General features: G+C 40.2%; 1 protein-coding gene across 2 annotated transcripts in view; it reads left to right on the forward strand.

The window, feature by feature from the left end:
• The window catches only part of HMCN2 (hemicentin 2), a 2,554,053-nt gene that overhangs the window by 1,928,167 nt on the left and 599,941 nt on the right, over positions 1 to 25,945 (forward strand). For both annotated transcript variants that reach the window (XM_044058392.1, XM_044058391.1), the window contains exon 64: positions 11,891 to 12,160. In XM_044058392.1, the coding sequence (XP_043914327.1) occupies positions 11,891 to 12,160 (270 nt within the window). The remainder of the gene's footprint in view (positions 1 to 11,890; positions 12,161 to 25,945) is intronic.

Here is a 25,945-nt window from a genome sequence, read left to right on the forward strand (position 1 = left end):
GCAGCACTGCGGGGCTATGGTTAAAATATTCCAGGTGCCAGAAAGTCTGCTCTTCAAATTTTCCCTTACAACTAGCTGGTTTCTCAGTAGTAGCACTAAAATCTGAACCCCTGTGACTAGCACTTGCTCTAGAACCTGCTGGAAAGCACTAGGAAGCCTTAAACTGATACAAGCACTCAACTCTCCTTGTCAATAAGGAGAAATTAATCATAGGCACTAAACAGCCTATAATTGCAAAGTACCTTGTAAAGATAAGGGAAAACAGCTGTTGTAGTTTACAAAAAAAAACCACCTAAACAGGCATGTCCAAGGGTCAGCTTCCAATGATTTCTCCTGTCCACCTGGTGAATCTGGACATACTGGGGCAATGCACCAACTGCCTCATGTACACAGACAACCCTCTCCTCCTACCACCCAACACTACAACCTGCGAGAGATGCACTTACATAGCCAAACTGGAAGCAAAGCTCTCTCCAGCCAAGATTGTGCTAGACAGTCAAGAGGAGAAGTTTAACACCTGCACTACACCTCAAGCAACACACAGCCCTTCAAAACCCACACCAACAACTCCCACACATAGCAACACTCAACCCACATATGCAGAGGCCCTTAACATTAACCTACCCAAGCAACAAGGACTTCCGAAGCTGAAACGCAAACAAACAGTCACAACCAAAGTGACACAGCTCACAACACCAGTTTGGTCTGCACCTGTCACCCCTGGGATTCAGGTTACTAGCTAAAGCTCTTGACACCCCTATAGTGCCTTATTTAGGCAAGGTTCAAAGGACAAAACCACCACCGTAACAGATACAAGCATGCAAAATCTGAAAGTAATGCTACTCAATGCTAGATGTCTAAACCTCAAAATGCACTCTCTCGAGGCACTTCTAATAATGGAGGACATCATTATCTGTGCAGTAACTGAGACCTGGTTCAAGGCTCCAGAGAGCACCCCTGCAATACCAGGCTACAACTCTTACCACACTTTTCAGCCACCAAACCAAGACCGAAACACTAAAGGTGGAGGAGTGTCCATATTCACCAAGGGTATTCACACCTCCAGGCTAGTTGCCCAACACAATACATCTGAAATTCTCCAGGTGCAACTAACACTAGGTAAGACTGCAATCCAAATTGTAGCTTGCTACAGATCCACCACTATGCCCCAAGATTCTCACTACACCTTTCTAAACATACTGGAAAATATTAAGATACAACCAAACACTCTAATACTGGGTGATTTCAACTACCCTGCCATTAACTGGGAAAACGACTTTAGTACCAACACCTTTTCCCAGCGGTTCTTGGAATTCATAAATTCCAACGTCCTGGATCACCTAATTCATTGTCCCTCCAAGGGCTTCAATATCATAGACCTGGTCATTACCAACATGGGAGATAGATGCTCCACACCAGTGGTCAGACCCTCATTGTTCAGGTCTGACCATAAGCAAATCGCCCTTGACATCCACATCCTACCCCACCCCCCAGTAAAACCTCCATAAATAATTTTTCCAAAGCCAACTTCATGCTACTCAAGACAGAAGTGACAAACTTCATGACACCCATGCAGATGGGATATGAAAGTTCGACTGCTGAATCCCACACTAAGGCACTGTACGAGCACATCCACTTGTGCATGAATCGTGCCATCCCAAATAGAACCAAGACAATCTCCTCCCAAAAAAGGAAGCCAATCTGATGGTTCCCTGCCATAAACAAACTATACAACAGAAGGAAGAAACTGTTGCAGAAAAGAGGAAAATCCCAGGATGTAAAAAACTCCCTTACCAGCCTCAGTAAGAAGCTGAGATCCCTTATAAAATCCTCCAAAGCTGGTTGCAAAAATTAAATTGCCAAAGATTCCAAAGACAACCACAAGGCATTCTGTAGTTATGTCAAGAATCTAAATGGCAATGCTCAGATCTGCTCTGAGCTACAACAGAATGGCATTAAATATACTGATCCCAAGGATATTGCCAATATCCTAGCAGATTGATTTAGTGCCAACTTCACCCCCCTCTCACCCCTTAAAGGGCCCACCTCAATACCAAAAGATTGCCAAATTCCGGTAATCACAGCCACACAGGTAGAAACCACACTCTCCAAAGCTAAGAATACAGCATCCATGGGACTAGATGACATCCCGGGCTGTGTACTACATGAACTACAAAATGAACTGGCACCTCACCTAAGTGTCATGTTTAATCATAGCCTCATCTCAGGCTTTGTGCCCACTGAGTGGTGCACAGCTACAGTTATCCCACTCCACAAGGGGGGATCCACCTTGAATCCCAGGAACTACTGTCCCATCAGTCTGACGAGCCTGATCTGCAAGGGCATGGAGTGCATTATCATGGAACTTATAAACAAAGACATTGGCAACCTTCAGACACTGGACCCCACCCAGTTTGGGTTTGTGAAGGGCCAGTCTTGTCTCCTGAACCAGATTGACTTCTTCGAATCAGTCTCCAGAGCTGTGGACAAGGGTAAGGCGGTCCACACATCCTATCTGGACCTCGCCAAGGCCTTTGACACCATCCCCCTCTCTGGAATCATAGATAAACTTACTAAGCTGGGCATAAATCTCTACATCACTCGATGAGTTGCCAACTGGCGCTCTTGTTTGGCATCTACTTCGCTGAAGTACAGACCAACACTAAGGGACTCTGGCTAACAAAATTTGCAGATGACTGCAAACTGGGAGCCATTATTGAATCCCCAAATGATGTAGATATTCTACAAAAGGGCCTTACAGAAACAGATGCTTGGTGCCAGAGCCATGGGCTCAAGTTTAATGCCAAGAAATGTATAGTTATCCCCTTTGGGAAAAAACATGTATCCATGAATTACCACATAGGTGGCAGTACACTAAACACCGAAAGTGTGATGAGAGACTTAGGGGCACAGGTGGACAGTGGTCTCACCTTCGATAACCACATCACCACAACAGTCAGGAAATCTTTCTATGTGAGACACCTCATCACTAAGGGCTTTTCATCCAGAAAAAAGGAGATCATATTGTCCCACTGTACTCATCCCTCATTAGACCCATTATAGAGTACAACTTCCTGTTTGGTATGTACCTCACAAGACATCTGCAACAGCTGGAAAGGCCGCAGAAATACCTCACTAAAAGAATCACAAGCCTAAAGCAGATTCCCTATGCTGACCGTCTAAAAAAAAACTCCAGTTATACTCTGTGGCATATCATCTACTCAGAGGCGATCTCTGCTTAACATACAAGGCCATGTCAAATGCTGAGCTGTTGGACATGCTCCACTTAAAGAAATCCCAATCCCTCAGAGCCACATGCTCCAGGGATCTAAACCTTGTCATCACATTGAACAAAACATGCTGGAGGGATAGGTTCCTGACCCAGAGACTTCCCAGACTCTGGAATAGACTGCCCATAAATGTCAAGCAGAGTGCCTCCTTGGCCCTCTTCAAAAGGAACCTTGACGATTGGATGGGAGATAGGAAATTCACTCCAGGGATCATGTCAGTCACCCTGCTAGACAGGGGTCCAGGGAAGTAAATATTGTGGGAAGAAATATCCAGGGAATTGTTATGGCTAAGCTTGTATAGGCCCTAGGGCCTATAGCCTAGTACCAACCTATGAACCTATAATGGAGCCTTTATTAAGTAGGTATCTTAGAAGCAGCATGTACCAAGGAGTCTGTAATACTGTCATCAATGAAAAGAAAAACTCTTCTTATAGTGGAAGTATGATACCCAGATCTCTCGGGGCTAGTCATGTTCACCAGGTTACCCATGATTACTTAATTACTATGTGCATTTTGAGGCTTGGGATGATTAATGAATGTGTTCAGTAGGCATCACTCAATAGCTACTAGATAGTTTTCCAATAATAGCTCAAATGATATCTAAGAGCTACATATTCTTAGGGTTAAGAATCTCAGGGTGACCTCAAAAGCAGATCTGCCTTCTGTGGTCTCTGTGAGGGATATCTATGCTTTCCATACTGAGTTTCTTCAGTTAACCATAGCACTGGCTAACTTTGTCAATGAATTTATTCCTCCAACAACATCCATCCCACCCATGAATGGATGGGACACAATATGGCATTCTTCAGAGTGTCTTAAAGGCACTTTGGCAATAAAGCCTCACACTCCAGCTGCTGTAATCTGCATGTGGAAGGATTAAATGCGAGTGAAAGGATGTCATGCTGCTGACCAGATTTCTTATGTTCCTTGTCCTCAAGTCATGACATACATTCTCAGACTGAGGAAATATTCTTTGAAGGCATTTCAGTGGAACATTAGTTGACGTGGGATTCACCAATTTCATACCAATAGCAAATGGAAGGAGATGGCTAAGTATGTTGGCCACTTAGACTCGGAGCCTGTGGTGGGCTCCCCTTTTCTTCTTCAGGATATCACATTGGCTATGAAACAACATGGAAGACCATGAATAAGGTGAGCTGCAATGGGTCTTAAGGCAGATCAGAAGTACCCATTCCACTTAAGGTACTCTCTGAAATAGCATCTGGTAGCCAAATGTACGGTATCTCTTTTCCTAACTGGAAGCACTGTCCCCACCACCTTAATGACATGTGGATCTGTGGAGCAAAAAAATTCTAAGCATCATTCACCCTTGGCATATGCATAACCAGTCATGATGTGCACATTGCAAAGTTTTGTTGAAGCCACCTAGGAGAACAAAAGCCACCGAAGTCCTCTCTGATTGTGAAGTAAAGACTAAACTTTCTGATAATGTCCAGCACCATGGAAAAGCATAAGACCAAACCCTGAGGTCATTGTTTATCATTGCTGGTTCTTAGATCATGACTGTTGTAAATGTTGATAACTGTACATGTTTCAGCACATGTGTGTTACTTACAGGATTAACAGGTGCTACAAGCTCTACTCTTCACTGGAAGTAACCTGTATGACAATCAAGATAAGAAAGCCCTGTACAGGTAGCATGAAGAGGGGAGAGGAGCTTACCTCTTACCACTGTTTGCTTTAAAGCAAAGAACCAGTGTCACATCAGACCAGAAATCATATAACTGCAAAGAGGAGCAGGTGTTGCACCCCCAGTTTGGTTTCCATGCCAGTTTCTTCATCTCTGGGACAGTAACAGCAGTAACAGTAGTAACCCCACAAGACTTTTGTGTAAGAAATACCTGCACTACCACGGATTTAAGGTCTTCCATGACTAACTTCCTCCATCTGTAGGAATTTAGGTTTCCACATAGAAGCATGAATGAGCCACTGTTTCAGACTTTTAGAGCTGGGCCACATAATTGAATTTCTTTCCATCCAGGCAGACAGGCAGCTTCCCAAAATACTGACATCCAAACCAGAGTTAATCAAGAGGCAAGTATGTAATAGAAAACGTTATGCTCAAGGAAGTAATACAACCAATCCCACTACAGCAGATGGTTGTTGTTCTCTGTAAGAGAATCCTAGTCAGCTGCAAGAGGAGGAGTTGCAAGTCACCTAGGAGAACAAAAGCCACCCCCCCCCCCGAGACTTCCCTGAGTTCATTTACTAAAGATCAAAATGTTGTCTCTTCTATCTTGATACAAAGCAACTTTTTACACTACAGGTATGTAAGAACTTTGCCTTCACATCTCCGTTCATCCTACCCATGAAAGTTTCTTTGTATTCAGGGTCAATGGTCATACCTTTTTAGCACCAAACTGTGAACTCTGGATATACAGCTGTTTCTCATATCTGTGTAAAGTGTTTTTCTCCTATTACAGATTACTTTATAGAAAAGGGTGTTTATATAATCCCATACTGATAAAACTGAATTCTGTCTTTTCTATGAAGAAGTTGTCAGAAAACAGGGACAGGATTCTTGTCCTGATTCAGGTGTTGGGGATCACAGCAAATGTTTCTCTGAGCAATATTTTCCTGGATCCGAATTGAAACTAGGCTCTGATGTAGGCAGTGCTATCTTGACTCATGATAGGACTGAGTCCATAGTCAAGTGATATTATCTTTTCCAGAGGAGCAACTTGATTCAAGTTCAGATATTTCTACAGATAAGATGTCTCGTGGCAACAATTTTCTTTGTAAAATTGCAAACATAGCTGAAAAGCTGAGCCTTTATACTTAGTAGAGCCAACATACAGATTCTATTGAGGGCAGAACACAGTAAACTCATCAATCCTTCAAAATATTTTGTGGCAGTCTCTCCTGCCCTACCTGTTGAATGGAATTATGTTTGTTTTTCTTTTTCCTCAGCATATAGTCACAGCAGAGCCAACAGTTGAAAAGATGTCATCAGAAATAAATTCTTGTCAGATGTTTTGTATGGGGCACTGTGGAACACTGCGATTGAATCAGATGAAGGTCTTCTTGTCAGTAGTGTTATATATGAAATTATGAATCGCAAACTTAATTTTGCACATGCATTTTATATAACTAAATAATAGGTTAGTTGCACAAGTCAAAATATAGCCCCCTAGTATTTGTAGATAATGTTAGCAGAGGAGTGCAAGCCCTCTGTGCTTTGTGCCTGGTACTCTGCCATTTTGGACTGGAATTCATAAACATGAAACAATGAGGATAACAATGGTGTATAACCCCGCCCTTTACTCCATGAATTATGGTTATGTAAAGCATTCCTGTGTCTGCGCCTTTCCATCCCACCCCCCCACCCCCTCCAGAAAGCAAATATCTAATATGCTGTTTGGTAAGACAGCAGCATTCAGCACAGAGCTTTTGTACAGTAAAGTATACTTTTTAACATTAAAGACTTTATTTGAAATTTGTTGGGTTGTGTTTTGCATAAAGTCCCAATAAAGTAAAAAAATCGAAACAAGTTAGTGTTTGATGCCACAGAAAACACTGATATATCGAACAGTCATATAAACAAAGTAGAATCAACGAATTTCATACTTTCTGTCTACATTACAAAGAGTTGAAGGAGAGCAATAATATCGATGGATACTCCTTACATTGTCATATTTAGTTCCTCGTCTTTTCATAAAGTAAACTTATACATATTAGTCAAAAACAATGTACTCCAGTCATTAAGATGTCTCCAAGCTTTAGAATACATACTTAAGAAAGAGGCAGTCACCATTCTTATCCAACACAAGGCTATGAGAGATAAACAGTACCTCTGTGCAGGAATAACAAAAAATCAAAAATGTATGTCCAAATTAGCTGACAAGGGGACCCAAAGCTCCCAGAAAACAGTATTAATAACCTTGTCCCAAACTGGCCTAAGCTTGTCCCAAAACCAGATCATATGTAGATAATCTGTTTCAGAAACCCCAAACTTCCAACAAGCACCACCCCCCTTTTCAACTTTTGTTTACAAAACAGTGGTGGCGATTACCACAAACCTGAAATACAAAGAGACAAACTTTCTGCTCTTTATATTGAAGCAGTTTGCAGAGGGTGTGGGGGTGCAGGGGGCTTGCCCCCCCCCCCGCTTATATTTGGTGGAATGTAATTGGGTTTGTGTTGTCTTCAGTCAATATATGTATCCTATGTGTTTTCATTCTTATGGGATTCAGGCTTTTGAGTTTTCGTGATTTTGAATTTCAGACTTTTGGTCTTCCGGATTATGAAAAACTGCTCATAAGACATGGATTTTTTTTAAACATTATACATCACTATAATCTTGTATACAGTAATTGTCCATCCAGCAATACAGAGCTCATTCAATTCCTGCCTTCCCTTAAACATCATTCCTCCACCAAATCATTATTTTGCATATATTTCTCCCACAATCCCCACTTTTTCTATGTAATTTACTCCTACCATTTTCTAAAAATCCCACTTAGTTGTTTTATCTCTGTTACTATATTCACTACTTCTAATACAGTTAGTTTAGACTTTGATCTCCATTTTCTAGTAATTCCTTTTTGGTAGCCACCAGAATTAAACTCAGCAAGGCCTTACTATGTCTAGGCAATTCTGAAACTCTTCAAAAAAAAATTTCTTTAGTTAACACCAATTTGCTTACCCAGTATTTCTGACAGAATAGTCTGCCGTACGTCTCATCTGTACAGATTTTTGCAGAATGCTCAGATTTTTGCCACATATTTTTGGACATGGCTCCAGCAATTCTAACCACGTGGGTTCTGTCCTTGAGCCAGTTTGCAACCCATATAGTGACATAGGGGTTTATATTTAAGCTGGTGAGCTTATCTATAATGCCCGAGTGGGGTATTGTATCGAAGGCTTTTGCGAGGTCCAGGTAGGCTGTGTGGACCACCTTCCACTCGTCAATGGCCTTGGTGACTGTTTCAAAGAAATTGACCAGGTTTAAGAGGCAGGATCTGCCCTTAACAAAGCCGAACTGGGTAGGATCCAGTGTCTGTAGGTCCCCAATATCTTTATTTATGAGGTCCATGATGATCCTTTCCATAGCTTTGCAGACCAAGCTAGTCAGGCTTATGGCGCGATAGTTTCCATGATCTGTTGAGGTACCACCTTTGTGAAGAGGGACCACTGTTGCTGTACGCCACTCTTTGGGTACATATCCTGTAGTAAGGCTGAGATTGTACAGTAGTTTTATGTTTGGGTTTAGCTCGTCTTGGAGTTCATGTAGGACGCAGCCCGGGACACCGTCTGGTTCCACTGATGCTGTGTTTTTTGCTTTGGAGAGGGCGGCTCTTACCTGAGCATCTAAGATGTTAGGGGGGCAGCACTCTGCTGGGATAGATATTTGCCCTTTTGGTGGGGAGGGGGGGGAGAAGATTGCGCTGAAGTGTGCGTTTGTTTGAAAACATTTCACCAGGATAACTGACCTGTTTCTGACATCACAAACAAAATTAATAACTGAACGTATATTACATATCAATTCTTTTCCATCAACGTATATCCAGGCCCAGAAAGCTGTTGCCCCATTAACCGAAAATTACCATTAATAGTAATTATGAAAAGAGATGGATAACAAAGGTAGTAAGGAAGATTTATCGCTGTGCAAGATGGACTACTCAACTATCCAGATCATACCTCTCAACTGTCCAGATTTTTGTCTCATATTTTTAGTCTGTTCCCCATAAAAGGTGTGGTTTTCTAGCAATCATGAGATTGAGTTCACTAAATAATGACAGATGTTTGAGTTTCAGATTTCATATCCACCAGAAAATTCCTGGTAACACTAAAAATGTATTCTGGCAATGAAGTTTATATGAGCAATATTTAAAATTTGTCCCTATTTTTAGGTCATTGTTCCCCATTATTTTTGGTTTTGTCCATATTTATTGTGCTAAAAGGTATGGTCCAGATTTTCATAGAATGTTCAGATTTTTGACTCAGATTATTGGCCTGTTCCTCATAAAATTTGTAATTTTTCTGGCAAGTCACTGAGGACTGAAGTCATGAAATAATGATAGGTGTTTGAGTTTCATGCAAGGACATACGCAGTTAGAAACTAGGTGAGTTTTGGGTTTTTTCAGAAATCTGTATAGATTATTTTGTCTAAGTATGTGGGAATTGAGATCCATAGTTTAGCTATATAGACACTTTAAGTACACCGTGAGAAGTCAGTACATAACCTGTTAAAAAATAAATTGGATAAATCAAACTCTGAGCAGCACAACTGACAAAACTGTAGGTGATATTAGGAACAAATATTTTTTTCAAGGGCCAAGCACCCCCCCCCCCCAACACCCATACCCTTATAAATACTCATTCCTACAGTCTTACAACCATGGAGAAATGAGAAACAGCCTATAATGATGTAAAATGGCCCGCACAACTGAGAACTCCCAGTAAACCTGATTAATATAAAAACATTTGCATACTAGATGAATTTTGGAAGTTGGAATTCAGTCAGACTGTATTCATTTAGATATTATTCATTGAATTCTACTCCTCCCTTTTAGGAATTTTCCTAACTTATACAGATAGTAAAGTGATATGTGTAGTGTAGAGATGGATGGGTGCTATTCCAATTAGCATTTAGTACAGGCGGATTTCTCTAGTAATCATTTTCAAGACTGATACTGCTTTTCGGTGTTTTCTACATCAGTCAGAAATCTTAATTTAGCTGTTCAATTCTGCTAATGATGTTTAGGTACTCAGAATAGTAACAGTAGCCAGAAGTAACAAAAAATGATAAATTATTTCATGTTCTTGGTCTTTTAATTATTAACTGTATGTAACCATTTCAAGAATATTATGTAAAGTATATCTCAATGAAACAGCTGAGAGTCTAGCTAATGCTGTTTAATTATGAATTTGATGTATTAGTCTTGATTGAATTAATGTATTTTTGATCATTTGAATTTCCCGATCTAGGTTGTTACTGACCCTTGTTCTTTTAAGATCAGCCCTCCTGCCACTTAGCAAATCAACAGCTAATAGCAAAACTGGTAGCTGTAATGCATTGCCCAAGGAGGGTAAACAAGGAATTTAAAACTAGATGTGCTTCCTACAAGAGTGAAAGAGGAAATGAAGGAGAGACAGGGAGTTAGAGAAGGACCCGAGGCATGAAAACCAGTCTATATAACCAGTCTATATAATGTCTTGGACTGGAAGAAGTAATTCTGCTATGTCATAGTGCCTTTGTGAGTCCCATTTGAAATGCATTGTATATCATGCAGTTTATTGTTACATAAGAACCAGAGGCAGGCAGGCTGGAGTATGTAGTTCTGAAATAGTTTGTTTTCCCTCTTCAAATAATGCAGATGGAGAAAATGTTTAAGTAGCAAAGATAATTCCATTTATTGAATACAAGTATATGCAAGGAAGACAGAAAATCAATTATGTTCCTCCTCAAACAAAAAAATCAAGTTTTGATACTTTAATTAATCTCAGTAAAGACATAATAAGACAAACTTTTTTTTAATTAAATTAAATTGTATAAATCATGACATTTACTCAGGGACATCTGTATGAATAAAAACTCATCACATTCCATAAACAAACTCTAACCTTTTTGCCAGCCTTTTACATTATTCATACAGTATACAGGTACTCAACTGACCAGTACCAGACACAGATGTTACTTCAGCTTGTGGACTTAAGCTTTGTTAACCTTGTTTGGAATAGGCAGTCCAATGCATTCCACATGTCTGCTTTATTGCAGTTTTAAATTACTTCATTTTTTACTGCATGAAAAAGAACTAGCCTAGAGACATTCATTTTGCAGTCCATACTTAACTGTGCATTTAAAAAACTACAGAAGAAAACATCAGTCTGCAGGCCTGTAATTTTAGTTCACATGTGTCATGCAGTTTGTAAAAGAAACCAAGACTCCCTTTTCCATAATAGTTCAAATCATTTAGCAGCTTTATGGGTTTGAGGAGCAGTGTGTGGGTTTCACGTGTTTCTTTTGAAAAGGAAAGTTGAAAGATAGCATTGTTTCACGCTGTATACTCAGCATTATCGTGTATGTGTGTGTGCGTGTACAGAAAATAGGGTCAGATGCAATTACTGCATTTGCATACTGCACAGATTCATTGTGCATCTAGCAGTTTGGGAGAAGGGGTTTGTATAGGTGGACATAGGAAACTGACCACTCATGTTACTTTCTTTTATTATTGATCTGACTGTTGTCTGCAGTGGGCTTATATAGATTATAAACAGTAACTTGGCTTGCTGAGTCAGAACCATGGTTTTCATTATTGGTTGTTTCACCTTAACCATGGCTGACATTATTGTTTGTTTCACCATACCCATGGCATTACATTGTTTTTTATTTCACCTTAACCATGGCTGACATTATTGTTTGTGTAACCCTACCCATGGCATTACATTGCTTTTTATTTCACCTTAACCATGGCTGACATTATTGTTTGTGTCACCCTACCCATGGCATTACATTGTTTTTATTTCACCTTAACCATGGCTGACATTATTGTTTGTTTCACCATACGTATGGCATTACATTGTTTTCTATTTCACCTTAACCATGGCTGACATTATTGTTTGTTTAACTTTAAAAGCTGCTCCACGTATCAAGGCTCATACAACAGAGTACAGAGTTGTCCTGGGTTACTCAATTGCCTTACACTGTGAGGCTGAAGGACATCCCAAACCGAAGGTCACATGGCATAAGGATGGTAGACCAGTTCCTGAGAACTGGCGCATGAGGATTTTAGAGAATGGAACCTTATGGATATCGCAAACAAAGAGTAATGATGCTGGGCGTTATGTTTGCAAAGCAGGAAATGCAGTCGGCACTTTCAGTCAGGAAATGATGCTGATTATTAATGGTAAGGACACTCAGCTAAGTGAGAGTTTTTTTTTTTTAACTTTTACATCCAGATCCATTCTGGTGTTAATGGCGTTTGTATATATTTTGCATGTATCCTATACTTTGTAGAAAGGAAGTATGTCTTCCAAACTTTATTTTATGTCACACGTTGACCATGTAGACTCACTGGTCCAAGAACCCTTTGCTGGTGTGAATGGAAATTGTTGACTCCAACATAAAATAATTACACTTAAAATAAATAGATAAACATGATGCAAATAAGTTATAAAATTTCATATTGAATGAATTATTAAATTTTCTGGGTAAAAGTACAACTACATAAAACTAAAACAACACGTGCATAAAACCGTATGGCCTATCTGCTTGCTTATATTAATAACTTAAAGATATTATATAGGTAGAAATTGTAACTACAGTTCTGTCTGGAAAGCAAGTATTTTGGAATATTTATTTATTTATTATTTATTTATATTTGTTGACCAGGAAATGTCTCACTGGGCAGAGCCCATTTTCAGTGGATGTCTGGGTCTGGAAAGAAAATATCTACAAATATTTTACATGAAGTACAAAATTGTAGCATAAAGCACAGACCATAAAAACACATTTTACATAATGCATAGACATCAAAAGAATTTGTACAGTAAAGTGAAAGTAATATGTTTATATGATATACATAGGCAGTAATATAAAAAGAACATTTTAGAGAAAGAAAGTCAAATGAAAGAAAAGATGATGGAGTAATATAAAAAAAATATGATTTAAAGCTGAAGTTTAAAATATTGAGTGATGCTGATTAGTTCGAGGTCTGTAAGTGAAAGCAGTAGGTTCATGGAGCAGCAGTTTGTACCTAGAAGTTTGTAGAGTGAAGAAGATTCTAGAACGGGAGCAAAACTGGAAGGTATAGATGCTATGAAGTGGTATTTATTTGACATAAGAGGTTAAAGGGTGAGTATAAGACAGTAATTGGTCAGTTTTTGGTGCATTAAATGGTGGGGGATCTAGCCTGGACAACAGGAAGAACAAAGCCAGGTTTGATTTAGATGTTGTTTAAGTAGCGTTTCATATCTGTTCACCTTTTCTGTCTGTTTTAAGTATGTTGGGATTTTATTCCAGAGTTTAAAGACATAGAGTAGAGGGACATTCTGGCAGAGTTCTTTGGTTTAGTGATGATTAGTAGAAACTTGTTACTAGAGCAAAGGTCTCTGGTTGGAAAGTAGTATAGAAGAATGTTTTGTAATTCCAGGCATTAGTCAGGAAAGAATAAGAGGTTATATGTGGTAATTAGTTGTGAGTAGCTGAGATGATCTGGGAGTTAAAGCCAGCTTAGTTGTTTTCTTGAGAGGCAGTGGTGTATTCTATATGGAAGGTTAGTTGCAAATGTTGCAGCTTTATGGTAGCAAGTGACAAGTTTATTTTTATAAATAGTGTTGATATTTGTTAATACGGAAGGTATCCCTTGTGGTTTGTCAAGTATTGCTTGACCTTGTAGAGGGAGCTACGTTTTTGGTATTTTTTTTGATGGAGTAAAGTATGCGCTGATCAAACCTGAGGTTATACCTCCCAGTAATTTAGTCTGACTTGCAGTTTCTATTTCTATGTTGTTACGTGATGTGATATGAAATGAGTATTTCAGGTGAGTGTATTACTTAGGGTTGAAGAACAGTTTAATTTTTTGGGGGGGTGAGATGTAGGTCAGAATCTTTTAGTCATACCTCTGTAACAGTGAAAGATTATTTTGTGATTTCTTGTAGCATGGATAAGCAGTACAGATGTCAGCTAAATAATCATTGTATTATATTGCAGTGGGTTTAGCAGCACTGTGAAGTTTGTTTATGAAAATGGTAAATGGAAGGGGTCCAGCTATTGATCCTTATGGGACACCAACAGATAATGCCAGAAATGGTGAGTTACCTTGCTGCCATTTAATGGTCTGCTGGTGATTGGTCAGTTAACTGTAGAAGCAGGAGAAAGAAGTAAGAGTGAGGCTCAGGAAAATGAGATGTTCTTCATGTTTCACTGTTGTAGTCATCACAGTTGGGTTATCCTGCCAGGGGTAGCCCTCAGTCGGCCTGAATACCAGAGGCGTAGTGTTTCTGTGTCAGTAGCTGTCTCTCCAGGACTAATGTCAGGTCATCAGTGATATAAAATCAGGCAGCCGACACCATTACATCAGTCTTGCTTGCCAAAGAGCCCGAAGCAGAAGCAGTTCACATGAGTGCCAGTCGGCCGCTACCTGAGTTTTCATTTCCGAAATTGAAGTTTAAGTCTTCTAAAGCTAAGTACCCCGTTGAGGATCCTTTTGTCTTGCTCTAACCTATGTCAGGAAAAAGTTAACAATTGTGCTTAAAATGGCGGAGGACCTTATCATGCTTATTAGGGGAAGCCTGCCTACCCCTTCTAAAAGAAAAATAGACTTGTCCCCAGCAGCTTTATCTGACCCAGGGGTATGATGACTCGGAGGTTTCTGAATATGAAGACATGCCCTTGTCTGCTTATGAGGATTCAGATGTAGAGGAATCCATTCCTTCTGCCTCTCTTCCAGAGGATTTTTCTTTTGGTGAAACCCTATATACTTTGAGAGAACATTTCCATTGGGAATGTCAGGATTATCCTCAGTCCAAAAAGAGACTCGGAATTTTTAGATTTACCACAGCACAGACCCTTAGCTATTACTCTTGTCCTGGATGTTGTGGATGATGTTTCCATGGAATTCAGTTTAACTCCTGACACTCTACCACTTGTTCCCAGGAAATCTGACAAATATTACAGAGTCCCTGACTCGCACAAGTTTCTTTTCAAAAATCCTACTGCTGACCCAGAAGTCATCTCCAAAGGACCTAAAGGAATAAAAGCAACCATGGCTAATAATCCCACTCCTTCAGACAGGGATTCCCGAGCTTTAGACAGATGGGGTAAAAATGTATACACCTCTGTAACTCTTGCCATTAGAGCACTAAATTGTCAGTTCCACATGTTGAAATACCAGCAACATACAGTGGAACTCCTTAAACAAAAATTATCTACCTTTCCGGCTTGTGCAGAAAATAAAGAATTACAGGAGTTTATGCATTCTGCAAACCAAGTTACTAAGCACACCTTGCAATGTGGCTTTGATGCCCTAGAAGCATCCTGCAGGGCAGCAGTCACAGGTTCTGTACTTAGAAGGCATGCTTGGCTTAAGGAACAGACCTTGCCAGACCATGTCAAATCACAATTATTGGACGCACCATTGAACAAAGACAATTTGTTTGGCACCAAGGCAGAAGAGGTTTTAAAAAAGATGGAAGAAAAAAAGCTAAATATATGCAGACAGTTAAAGATTTTTTGCAAGTCCAGCCTCTGAGATTCAGTAGGCATTGCCCCTCCAAGCACTGGTCCATTCCAGCCCCCTCAAGGCCGGCTCAGACTAGACCTAGGGGAAGTAGACCCCCCCCCCCAGATAGCAGTCCCAGGGAATGCAGAGAGCTAAGCAATGGAGTACCTCTGATTCAAAAACAGGGAGTGCTAAGCCACCCTCATTTGGAAAAAAACTCACAATGATTTTTCAACTCCACCCCTTACTTCTGTCCACTTGTTTGTCCCCCTAGGAGGAAAAGTTGCCTCCCATGCAAAAAACTGGGCCTCCATCACCAATAACCAATGTGTCCTCAACATAGTGTCTTAGGGGTACAAATTTTATTTCCACACACTGCCAACCCCAAAAGGGTTCCCAGATCTTCCTCCAAACCAGTGGGCAGAGGCCCAAAACCAAGTTCATTCCCTGCTCTCCATGAGGGCAATACAGCCTGTTCCTGCAGACCAGATAGGCCAAGCTTTCTATTCCAGACTTTTCCTGGTACCCAGAAAAGAGGGCACCTGACACCCAATCCTAGATCTGTCAATTCTAAACACTTTCCTGGTGATATCAAAATTCAAAATGCTCACCCTCCAGCAGCTTCTTCCTATGCTATCCAAAGATGCCTGGTTAGCCACCCTAGACCTAAAAGAGGCCTATCTGCACATCCCAATCAGGGATTTTTCCAGGAAATAACTATGTTTCAGGGCAGGATCTATGCACTTTCAGTTCTGTGCTCTCCTCTTTGGCTTATCCACTGCTCCCAGAGTTTTCAGAAAATGCCTGGCTCCAGCCATTGCTTTTTGCAGACAAAGAAATATTCAAATTTACCCCTACCTAGACAACTGCCTGATTCAGGCAGACAGGAAAAGCTATTACAACACCTGACCTTTGTAAAGGACCTACTGACCTCACTGGGGTACACTATAATCAAAAAGACATCCAAACTAGTCCCCACTCAAAAAATTGTATTCCTGGGAGCAAACCTGGACACAGCATCCCAGATGGCATTCCTTACTCCAGAAAAACAAGCCTATCTGACAGGCTACTTCTCTTAACTAGCCACCAGAACCCAGTTATCCGCAAGGAAAATCCTGAAAGCTCTAAGGTTCATGACCTCCTGCATTCTACTCATTCCATATGTCAGACTGCATATGAGGAAACTTCAATGGTACTTAAAAAGCCTTTGGTGTCAACACTCTCAGGCCCTAGAAACTATCATACCTATGATACCTTGTCTAAGGAAAGATTTTCTTTGGTGGGCAGCAGCATGCAACCACAACAAGGGACTTCCCTTTTCACAACTCCACGCCACCCAGACTCTAACCACAGATGCATCAGACTATGCCTGGAGTGCGCACCTGGATGGCAGGTGTATTCAGGGCCACTGAAGCCCAAATCAAATACATCTGCACATCAGCCAAAAGGAGATGCTAGCTGTTCAGCATGCTCTGACAGCTTTCAAACCCCTACTCTCTCCAGGGCCTTTACTAATCAAAACAGACAACACCACAGTGATGTGGTACATCAACAAGCAGGGAGGAACTCACTCTTATCCACCCTGCAGGCTAGCCATGACCCTTTGGCACACGGCTTCAGCTATGCAAATTCACCTGCTAGCACAATTCCTGCCAGGCAACCAAAACTCTCCAGCAGACAACTTAAGCAGAAATCTCCTAGACCCACATGTGTGGCAATTGAACCACAGCACCTTCAGCCTTGTAACCCAGAAGTGGGGTACCCCAAAAGGGAACCTATTTGTCTCCCACAACAACCACCAGCTCAGCAAATTATGCACCAAGGAACCTCACAGCAAGGCCTGGAAAGTGGATGCCCTATCCTTCCAATGGATAAACCTCTCGGTCTATGCATTTCCCCCTCTACCCCTTCTTACAAGGGTACTACTCAAAATAAGGGAGGAAAAACCAAGAGCAGCCCTGATTGCCCCAGACTGGCCATGCCAACACTGGTACCTACTACTGCGCAGTCTGTCACTGCTACCTCCATGGCACCTCCCTCAGATCCTAACTCTCCTGACCCAGCAGAATGGAGAATTCTTGCATCCACAATTGCAGACCCTGAACCTGGCAGCCTGGCTTATTCCCTGTGGCCCAGTGGCCAGCTTAAGCAAGCAAGTCCTGGACATTATACATCAGGCCAGATGTCCCAGCACTAGAAAATCCTATGCTGATAAGTGGAAAAGGTATTGCACCTGGATCCAGGCTAAAGGAGCTGAGCCAGCACAGCCCTCCTTACCTCTCATCCTGGATTACCTAGCAGACCTACTTCACAGGGGACTATCCTTCTCTTCTATTAAAATTCATACCTCTGCCATCTCTGCTTATTACAGCACAGAGCCACCTCTCTTTTCTCACCCCCTCATCAAACAGTTCCTAAGAGGGGCTAACAACTTAAGGCCACCCAGAAGAGCTCCTACCCCAGCTTGAGACCTTAACTTTGTTGGAAAAGCTCACGCTACCCCCCTTTGAGCCTGCAGCTTCAGCAGAGTTAAAATTCCTCTCTTGGAAAACAGCCTTGCTTCTGGCCATCACTTCAGCTAGAAGAGTGTCTGAGCTTCAAGCACTCATGGCTGTGGAACCCCTCATCATTTTTCATGCTGACAGGGTCTCGCTCAGGACTAACCCAACTTTCATGCCTAAAGTGGTGTCCAGTGTGGCTCTCTACCAATCTATTCATTTGCCCACCTTTTTCCCTAAGCCTCAAAATAAGGGCGAAAGGATCCTGCACTCTTTAGATGTGCACAGACAGCTCAGATTCTACCCGAATAGGACTAAGCCCTTTAGGAAAACTGACCAGTTATTAGTCAGCTTGGCAGCAGGGGCAGAGAGCAAGGCTATATCCAAACAAATCATCTCCAAATGGATAGCACACTGTATTCATTTCTGTTACAAACACCACAGTAAACCACCCCCTCAGGGGGTCAGGACACATTCCACAAGGGCAATCTCCACCTCTGCAAATTTTCTCAGAGGGGTCCTTACTAGGGACATCCTGGAGGCTGCAACATGGAGTTCTGTTCATACCTTCACCAAGCATTACCACCTGCCTATCTTTTCCAAATCCAGGGCAGGCTTTGCAACATCAGTCTTACAGGGCATACTAGCCAGCCCCAACTCTTCTTGACTGCCTCCACCCTTTACTTCAGCTTTGGGAATCAACCCAAGTGTGATGACTGCAACAGTGAAACACGAAGAACATAGTACAGTTGTGTACACTTACCATAAATGTAGATGTTCGAGTGTATTCACTGTTGCAGTCCTGGTTTCCCACCTTCCATCCCACTTATCTCTCTCACTCTCTCTGTTCCTCACTCATTAAAGGGACTTTTGGTATTTACTTTCTACTGGCGGTCTTCTTCCATCATAACCTAGCTCCCTATTTGGAGGCTTCTGACATTTGGGGCAAGGAAAAACTGATGTAATAGTGTCGGCTGCCTGATTTTATACCACTGACAAACTGACGTGAGTCCTGGAGCGGCAGCAACCAATGCAGAAATACTAAGCCTCTGGTATTCGGGCCGACTAAGGGTTACCCCTGGCAGGATAACCCAAGTGTGATGACTGCAACAGTGAATACTACATTTATGGTAAGTGTACACAACTGTACTTCCTGAGAAAAGTTTGTCATGTGCCTCTGTGTAAAGGTCTTCGGATAGTTTCAGTGTAAAAACTAGGTTGTCTTCATTCCAATTTAGGTTGATAGTATTAGTAAAGTTTAGGGGAGCAGTTGTAGTTTAAATCTGTGCTGTGATTTTGAAAGAAGATTGTTTTGATTTAAGTATTGCATAAGCCGAACATGCATAGTTTTTCACAACTGGTAAAAGGGGATTGTTCTGTAGATCACAAATTCAGCTGAAGTGCCTATATGCAGAGGAATTGTGATGGATATTTTTTCAGATGGAGGACACATAGTTTTCAGTTATTGGTCTGTTGATTAAAATGGAGGCATGAAAAGCTATTACCTCAGCAGGTATTTTTAAAAAGTCAGTTGGAAGGGTGTCAGCAGCCAATGTTGGTTGAAGTTTGGTTAGTAACTTTGTATAGATGAGGTTGTTTAAGTTTGGCTAATAACTTCATATACATTTGGTTGGTTTAGTGTGTAAGGTGAATGGTTATGTGTGGAGCAGTGGAATTATAAGAGCTGAGAGAAGAAGTTGGTGTTTTTTGATCTCACTTAATACTGACTGGATAAAGTGTGAGTTGAATTGAGTGACAATGGGGTCAATACAGTTGGTGCTTGTAGGGCAGAGAGTGGTAGTTTGGCTGGGGTGTGATAGTAGGATTTCCAGAATAGTTTTGGATTATTTTGATGCTTTTGTTGAAAGATTTAGTGGTACAATTTTTTTATCAGTTTTAATATGCAGCTTGATTGATTTCCTTAGAAGCCTAAAATTTGAAAGGTATTTTGTGTTTTGTTTTTATATACTGTTCATTCTAAGCTTCATCTCATTGTAGCACAAGATGCTTGATCTCTTTTGAGAGCCTCAGTGTTGTTTGATTGTACTCTCTTTGTTCTGTTAGGGGCTAAGTTATTTAGGATTTCCATAAATGTGTGACTGAAAAGATGGATTGCTTTGTCTAGGAGCATGATTCTAAATCAGTTGTGGAGGGATATGGTTGAGAGGAAGATGAGTTTCTCAAATTTGGTTAGGTTTCTTATGTTTTTGTAAACTACTTTTTCATGGGGAATATACTGTTGTCATGTTAGATAGATAACGAATTGGTCACTGATAGTATACCAGTTATGCAAAGGAATTTACTTTGTTGGAATCCATTCCAGTATGGACTTAGTGTTCTTGTGGAATCTGGTGGTGGTGGTAATTGATGAAGCCCTATAGGTTTATTAAGTCCTTAGAGTTATTGTTGATGGATTGCCATTCTATGTCAAGGTAACATGAAGGTTTCTTGATGGATGTGGTCAGACATCCAGTGTAGTAATCATCTGCTGTTGTGATGTTGGTGAGATATAAATTGCTAAGTTACTTGCAATTTCCCTTTGTTTAACTTTGAGGTATGAGAGCAAGATTTCAGAATTTTTGAACTTTGGGATTTTTAAGTAGGTTAGGGTGATTTCTAGACTGCGTTTGTATGTGTTGGCTGCACCTCCTGCTCTTTTATATGTTTTGTTTGTTCTAAACATTTTATGTCTTGGGGGATAATTTCATTGTCTGGTATTTCTTGTTTTAGCCATGCCTCTGTAACAGCTATAATACTTTCCTGTGGCTACTCTGCTTGTGTGAAGCAAACTAGAAATGTATAACTGTGGTAAATATTATTGCTGATTATTTTATTATTATTGATATTTTACCATACGTGGGTATCTGAGTTACACACAGTCAACAATGTGGCTATAATTGCTGAGTACTGTACAAGACTATCCTTGGGTGAGAATAACTGACCCTGCTATTATGATCAAGTTAAACAACCATTAGCTTGGCTTTGCAGGACTAGTATGTTTTTGTGTAAAGCAAGTTGGAGTACTTTAATGTAGCCCTTTGTTTATCATAATGAAGTCCTTTGTTTATCACTACCAGACATGTCATATGTTCACAGTTAATAAAGTGGTTGTAATTGATGAGTACAGACATTGGTGAATTAATGACAGAACTCTGAGTGTATTTTTTTATTGAAATGTCCAGAAATTAATGTTTTTTTTATTATTGATGATCAGTAAATTCTGTTTCACATCTTGCTGAAAAAATGTTCAAGGCTGCATATTTACAACACACTGGAACACATTTTGCTTTATTAAACAATAAATATAATTTTAAACAGTCTGGTGGATAAGTATACTTTTAAAACAATCAGGAGGTTAATCCCAAATGAATACTTGTATTTATGGTCCTAAAAATAAAAAAAAGTGAATATGTGAGAAGTCATTGTTTGAAAACCACTTAATGCACAAGCAAGGTACACTTAATGCACCACAACAGTCTGCTCCACACTCCAGAGCTCATCAAAGGAGAATAGAAGGAGTATTTGAAGAATCTCATAAATGAAGAAACCCTTCCAGAAGTTATACTGCTGCATGCACAGACTATGATGAAAAAGGAAGGAGACTCCACCTTAGAAGAATTGCAATAGGGAGAATGAAGTCAGGGAAATTATCAGGCTCAAATGAAGTTACAGCAGATACATTCAAGATGTTGGGTACATTATGGGGTGAAGTGGCTCCTGAGGGTACTCATCACAATGTAGACAGAGTGTGGTGAATCCCAGATGACTGAATAATATACAAGAACAAAGGGACATTCACAACTATGGGCAATATAGGGGCATCTGACACCTGTCACACTGCATGAAAATGATGGAGAGGCTAACTGATGAATGAAAACACAAAGTAGTAGAAAGTAAGATGGGTGATGAACAGTTCAGATGCAGATCAGCATTCATACAACTGAGCCAAAGTTTGCAGTCAGACAGATTTTGGAGATGAAGCTAAAGATAGGAAATAGTCCAACTGAACATTCCTAAACTTAGAGAAAGCATATGACAAGGTCCCAACAAAGCTGATTTGGACATGCAATTTTAAAACAACTGTAACAAAACCTGTAAAAAGTACTGCAGAATCTTACATATGTAATTGGTTTATGCTAAGTTAGGTTGTAGATGCATTACTAATTTGTCTGACTACAAAAGTTTTATTCCATTATAAACAATTATCATATTCAGATATGGTGCCCTAAACATCTGTAATATTCAGACATGGTGATTTAATTTCTCATAGTCATACAGGACTAATGTATATTAATCTTAATACAGGTGTTAATAGGCAGTTTTAGAAAATGCATTAGCACTTTTAAGACAAGAGGAGAACTGAGTACTCATTAGATCTGACATAAGTTGTATGTAGCACTTCCTACATATGAAAGAGGTCTGTAGTGTAGCTGTTAGATGGCTTCATTCACTGCAGGAATAGTTATCTGGATATTCTTGGAAGCTAGTATGACTAGTAGTGTCAATGCTTGCAGAAAATAATAGTAATATAACTACATCAGGTTTTCTTTGTGGAAAGGCTGTTCTGCAATATAAGACATAGCAATAATATAACACACTGTGTACACCATGTGCTGTTATAACCTAACCCTTTGTTTACATCAACTACTATTTGTGTAAGGGTTATTCTGCAGTACGAGACATGCCAGTAACTTAACACCTTGCATACATCAACTACTATTTGTGTAAGGGTTATTCTGCAGTACGAGACATGCCAGTAACTTAACACCTTGCATACATCAACTACTGTTGGTGTAAGGGTTATTCTGCAGCATGAGACAGTATAAGACACCCCAGTAATTTAATGCTTTATATATATCTAGTGTTGTTGGTGCAGTAGTTTTTCTGTGTTATTAAACATACCAGTAATGCTCACTCCACTCCCCTACCCTACTCCCAATTCCCACCCACCTCTACATCTACACTTATTGTTACCCATTAACCACACCCCTCACCTACTTAACCAATTACAGTTAATTTAGCTCATCCAATCACAACCCCATACATCAGGAACAATCGCATCACAATACAGTGACATCTTCATATCTTCCCGATATAGACCTATCACATTGTATTCCAGTGAAATCCATAGACCTACCACATTGTATTCCAGTGAAATCCATAGACCTGTCACATTGTATTCCAGTGAAATCTTCTTAACCCCCCCATATTTGCCAAGAAAATCCCTCTCTTTCTCTGACACATTACTCTACAATTATACCAGTAACTATGCTACTTCTATACACAGCAATCCTTAGCTTACCATATTACCTCCTTCCATAAGCAGTACATCACAAGCAACTACTCTCCAACAAACCCAGTCACAACTTCACCCTACACCACTTTTACAAACATTGTCATATCACCAAACCTCTGTAGTAGCTCAAACACAGAACTCTTAAATTTCAGATGCACTTACTCACACGCATTGCCAAATCTACACTGCAGATATAATTTTTCCTGGTATCTCAAACCTATTTCTTTTCAAGTTAACTCAATTTAAAATAAGTGGTGACATGCATCTCTATCCAGGTCCTCAAACCCAACAACACACAGCCCCTTCACATCATGCTCCCACATAACATTGGTACTCCAGCACACAGTAGCCCTAACCTTCTAATAATAAACATGAATTTAAGAAGCATCCTAAATAAAATTCATGAATTTCATGCAACCCTTGACCTATACTCTACAGATTTAGTAATCCTTACTGAAACCTGGCTCAACCCCCATATAAACAATACCAAAATCTTAACCAAGGGCTATAACATTCACAGACTTGACAGGACACAGAAGCATGGTGGTGGCATAGCCATAGTTTACAAAGAAACACTCAAACTGGAACACCTTGACTACAAACCCCCAGACCTCTTAAATTTAGAAGTACTAATCTCCTGTCTCCAACTAAACTCAAACATAGTAATTGCAGCAACTTATATCTCCCCAGATAATAACCCTTCCATAATTGAAAACCTTATCTGCTGGTCAGCTTCCACATTTAATCAGGAAACTATTATAATGGAAGATTTCGATGTAGACTGGTACACTTTCTCTTCAGAAAACCCTTCAAACTTTATTAAACTCTTTGGTTTCTCACAAATAATTAACTCCCCAACAAGAATAGATAAAAATAATAAACACTGAATACTAGACTGGATATTAGCAAACAGGCCCTCCCTTTGTCACCACTCTGGCTGGCTCCCTGATGGTCTTAGTGATCATCTACCCACATACCTACTAAAGCACCAGTTATGTTCTTCTAAAACCACTATATTTAAACAAGTCCATAACAAAAGGAATTTCTCCCCTGAAATATTCAAATCCCTACTACTACAATATGAGTCCCCACTAAAATATCTACGCTTAGACACAACAGTTCAGCACTTCAGTAATACATTCCTCAATATCCTCAATAAACTTGTACCCCTTAGGAAAATCCATGTGACATCAAAACGTCTACCATAGTTAACTAAGAACACCAAGCAACTCCTCAAACAGAGAGATCAATATCAAGCAACCAAAAACCAAGGCACTTTAGTCACCTATTGGCAGTTAAGAAATCTAGCCAAAAAACAAATCAAGGATGACAAAAAAGCAACATTATAGCTCAACCCAAAAAACCCCACCAAAATAACCCTTAGAAATTTTGGGGAGCCATAAAACAAATCCTTAAACCTGGTCAGTCCACTACTCCATTACCTACTACATCTAATTCCACAGGTAGCATTGCTTTCCAATTTAACTCACATTTTGTAAACTCCATACTAACCCTCATAAAAAAACTGACACCAATGCTCCCCAAAGAGTTCCTAAAGGACCAATACCTAGCCTTAATTCTTTCTCTGCCAAACCAATAAAGACTAGCACCATAAAAAATTCTCAATAAATTAAAGCCCACATCCCTTGCTGCTGACCTACTCCCTAATGAATAGCTCAGAACAGCAGCAGATGCCATCTGTTATTCCATATGTACCCTAATCAATCAGTCACTTTCTGAGCAATACATCCCCAAACTCTGGAAAATTTCTTGTATCATCCTCTTACAAAAAGGCAGCTCTTAAACTGACTTCTCTAACTACAGACCAATTGCTATACTCTCTCCACTAGCCATAATTCTTGAAAAATGCATACACAAACAACTCCTTGAAAAATCTGCTAAGTAATAACCTTCTCACTAATTCCCACCATGGTTTCAGATCCAAACACAGTAACACAACCACTCTAATAAGTTTTACCAGTACCATCAACCAGCTCAGAAACAATGGCCAACTAGTCTCTTCCATTTTCCTCAACATGTCAAAAGCATTTGACACTGTATCCCACCAAAAACTACTCAATGAACTAGCAACCCTTAAAATTCACTCAACCAGCCCTATCTTGGTTTCACAACTACTTATCAGACTGCCAACAAACCGTCAAGTGGCTAAATGAATTCTCTCCCCTGTTACCCACCACAGTTGGTGTCCCACAAGGTTCAGCCCTAGGTCCACTGCTTTTTACCATATTTACGAACAAACTCTGCAGTGCCACCCACCAAGCCTCCATTGTCCAATATGCTGACAACTCCTCCTAATATGTTCAGCTCCCTCCCTTCCTGAATTCATAGAAAAAAATCCCTCCTGAACATCAAAAGCTCTCTCTCCAGCTGCCAACTAATACTTAATCCAAACAAAGCAAAGCTAATGTTCTTCTTGAGTATCAAGTCACATAATCACCCCCCTTATAATTTACTCTTCTAACAAAACCAAAATTGAACCGGCTGAACATGCCAAACTTCTTGAGGTCACAATTGATAACTGCCTAAAATTTGATAAACACACAGCACAGACAATCAAAAAAGTTCACATCAAACTTGGCTCATTTTACAGAGCCAAGTCTCACCTTACCAACACCACCAGACATGCCATAGCCAAGTCACACTTACTTTCTAGAT

Source organism: Protopterus annectens, chromosome 16.part0 (assembly GCF_019279795.1).
Source record: "Protopterus annectens isolate FY-2018-M chromosome 16.part0, PAN1.0, whole genome shotgun sequence".
NCBI classification, from domain to species: domain Eukaryota; kingdom Metazoa; phylum Chordata; order Ceratodontiformes; family Protopteridae; genus Protopterus; species Protopterus annectens.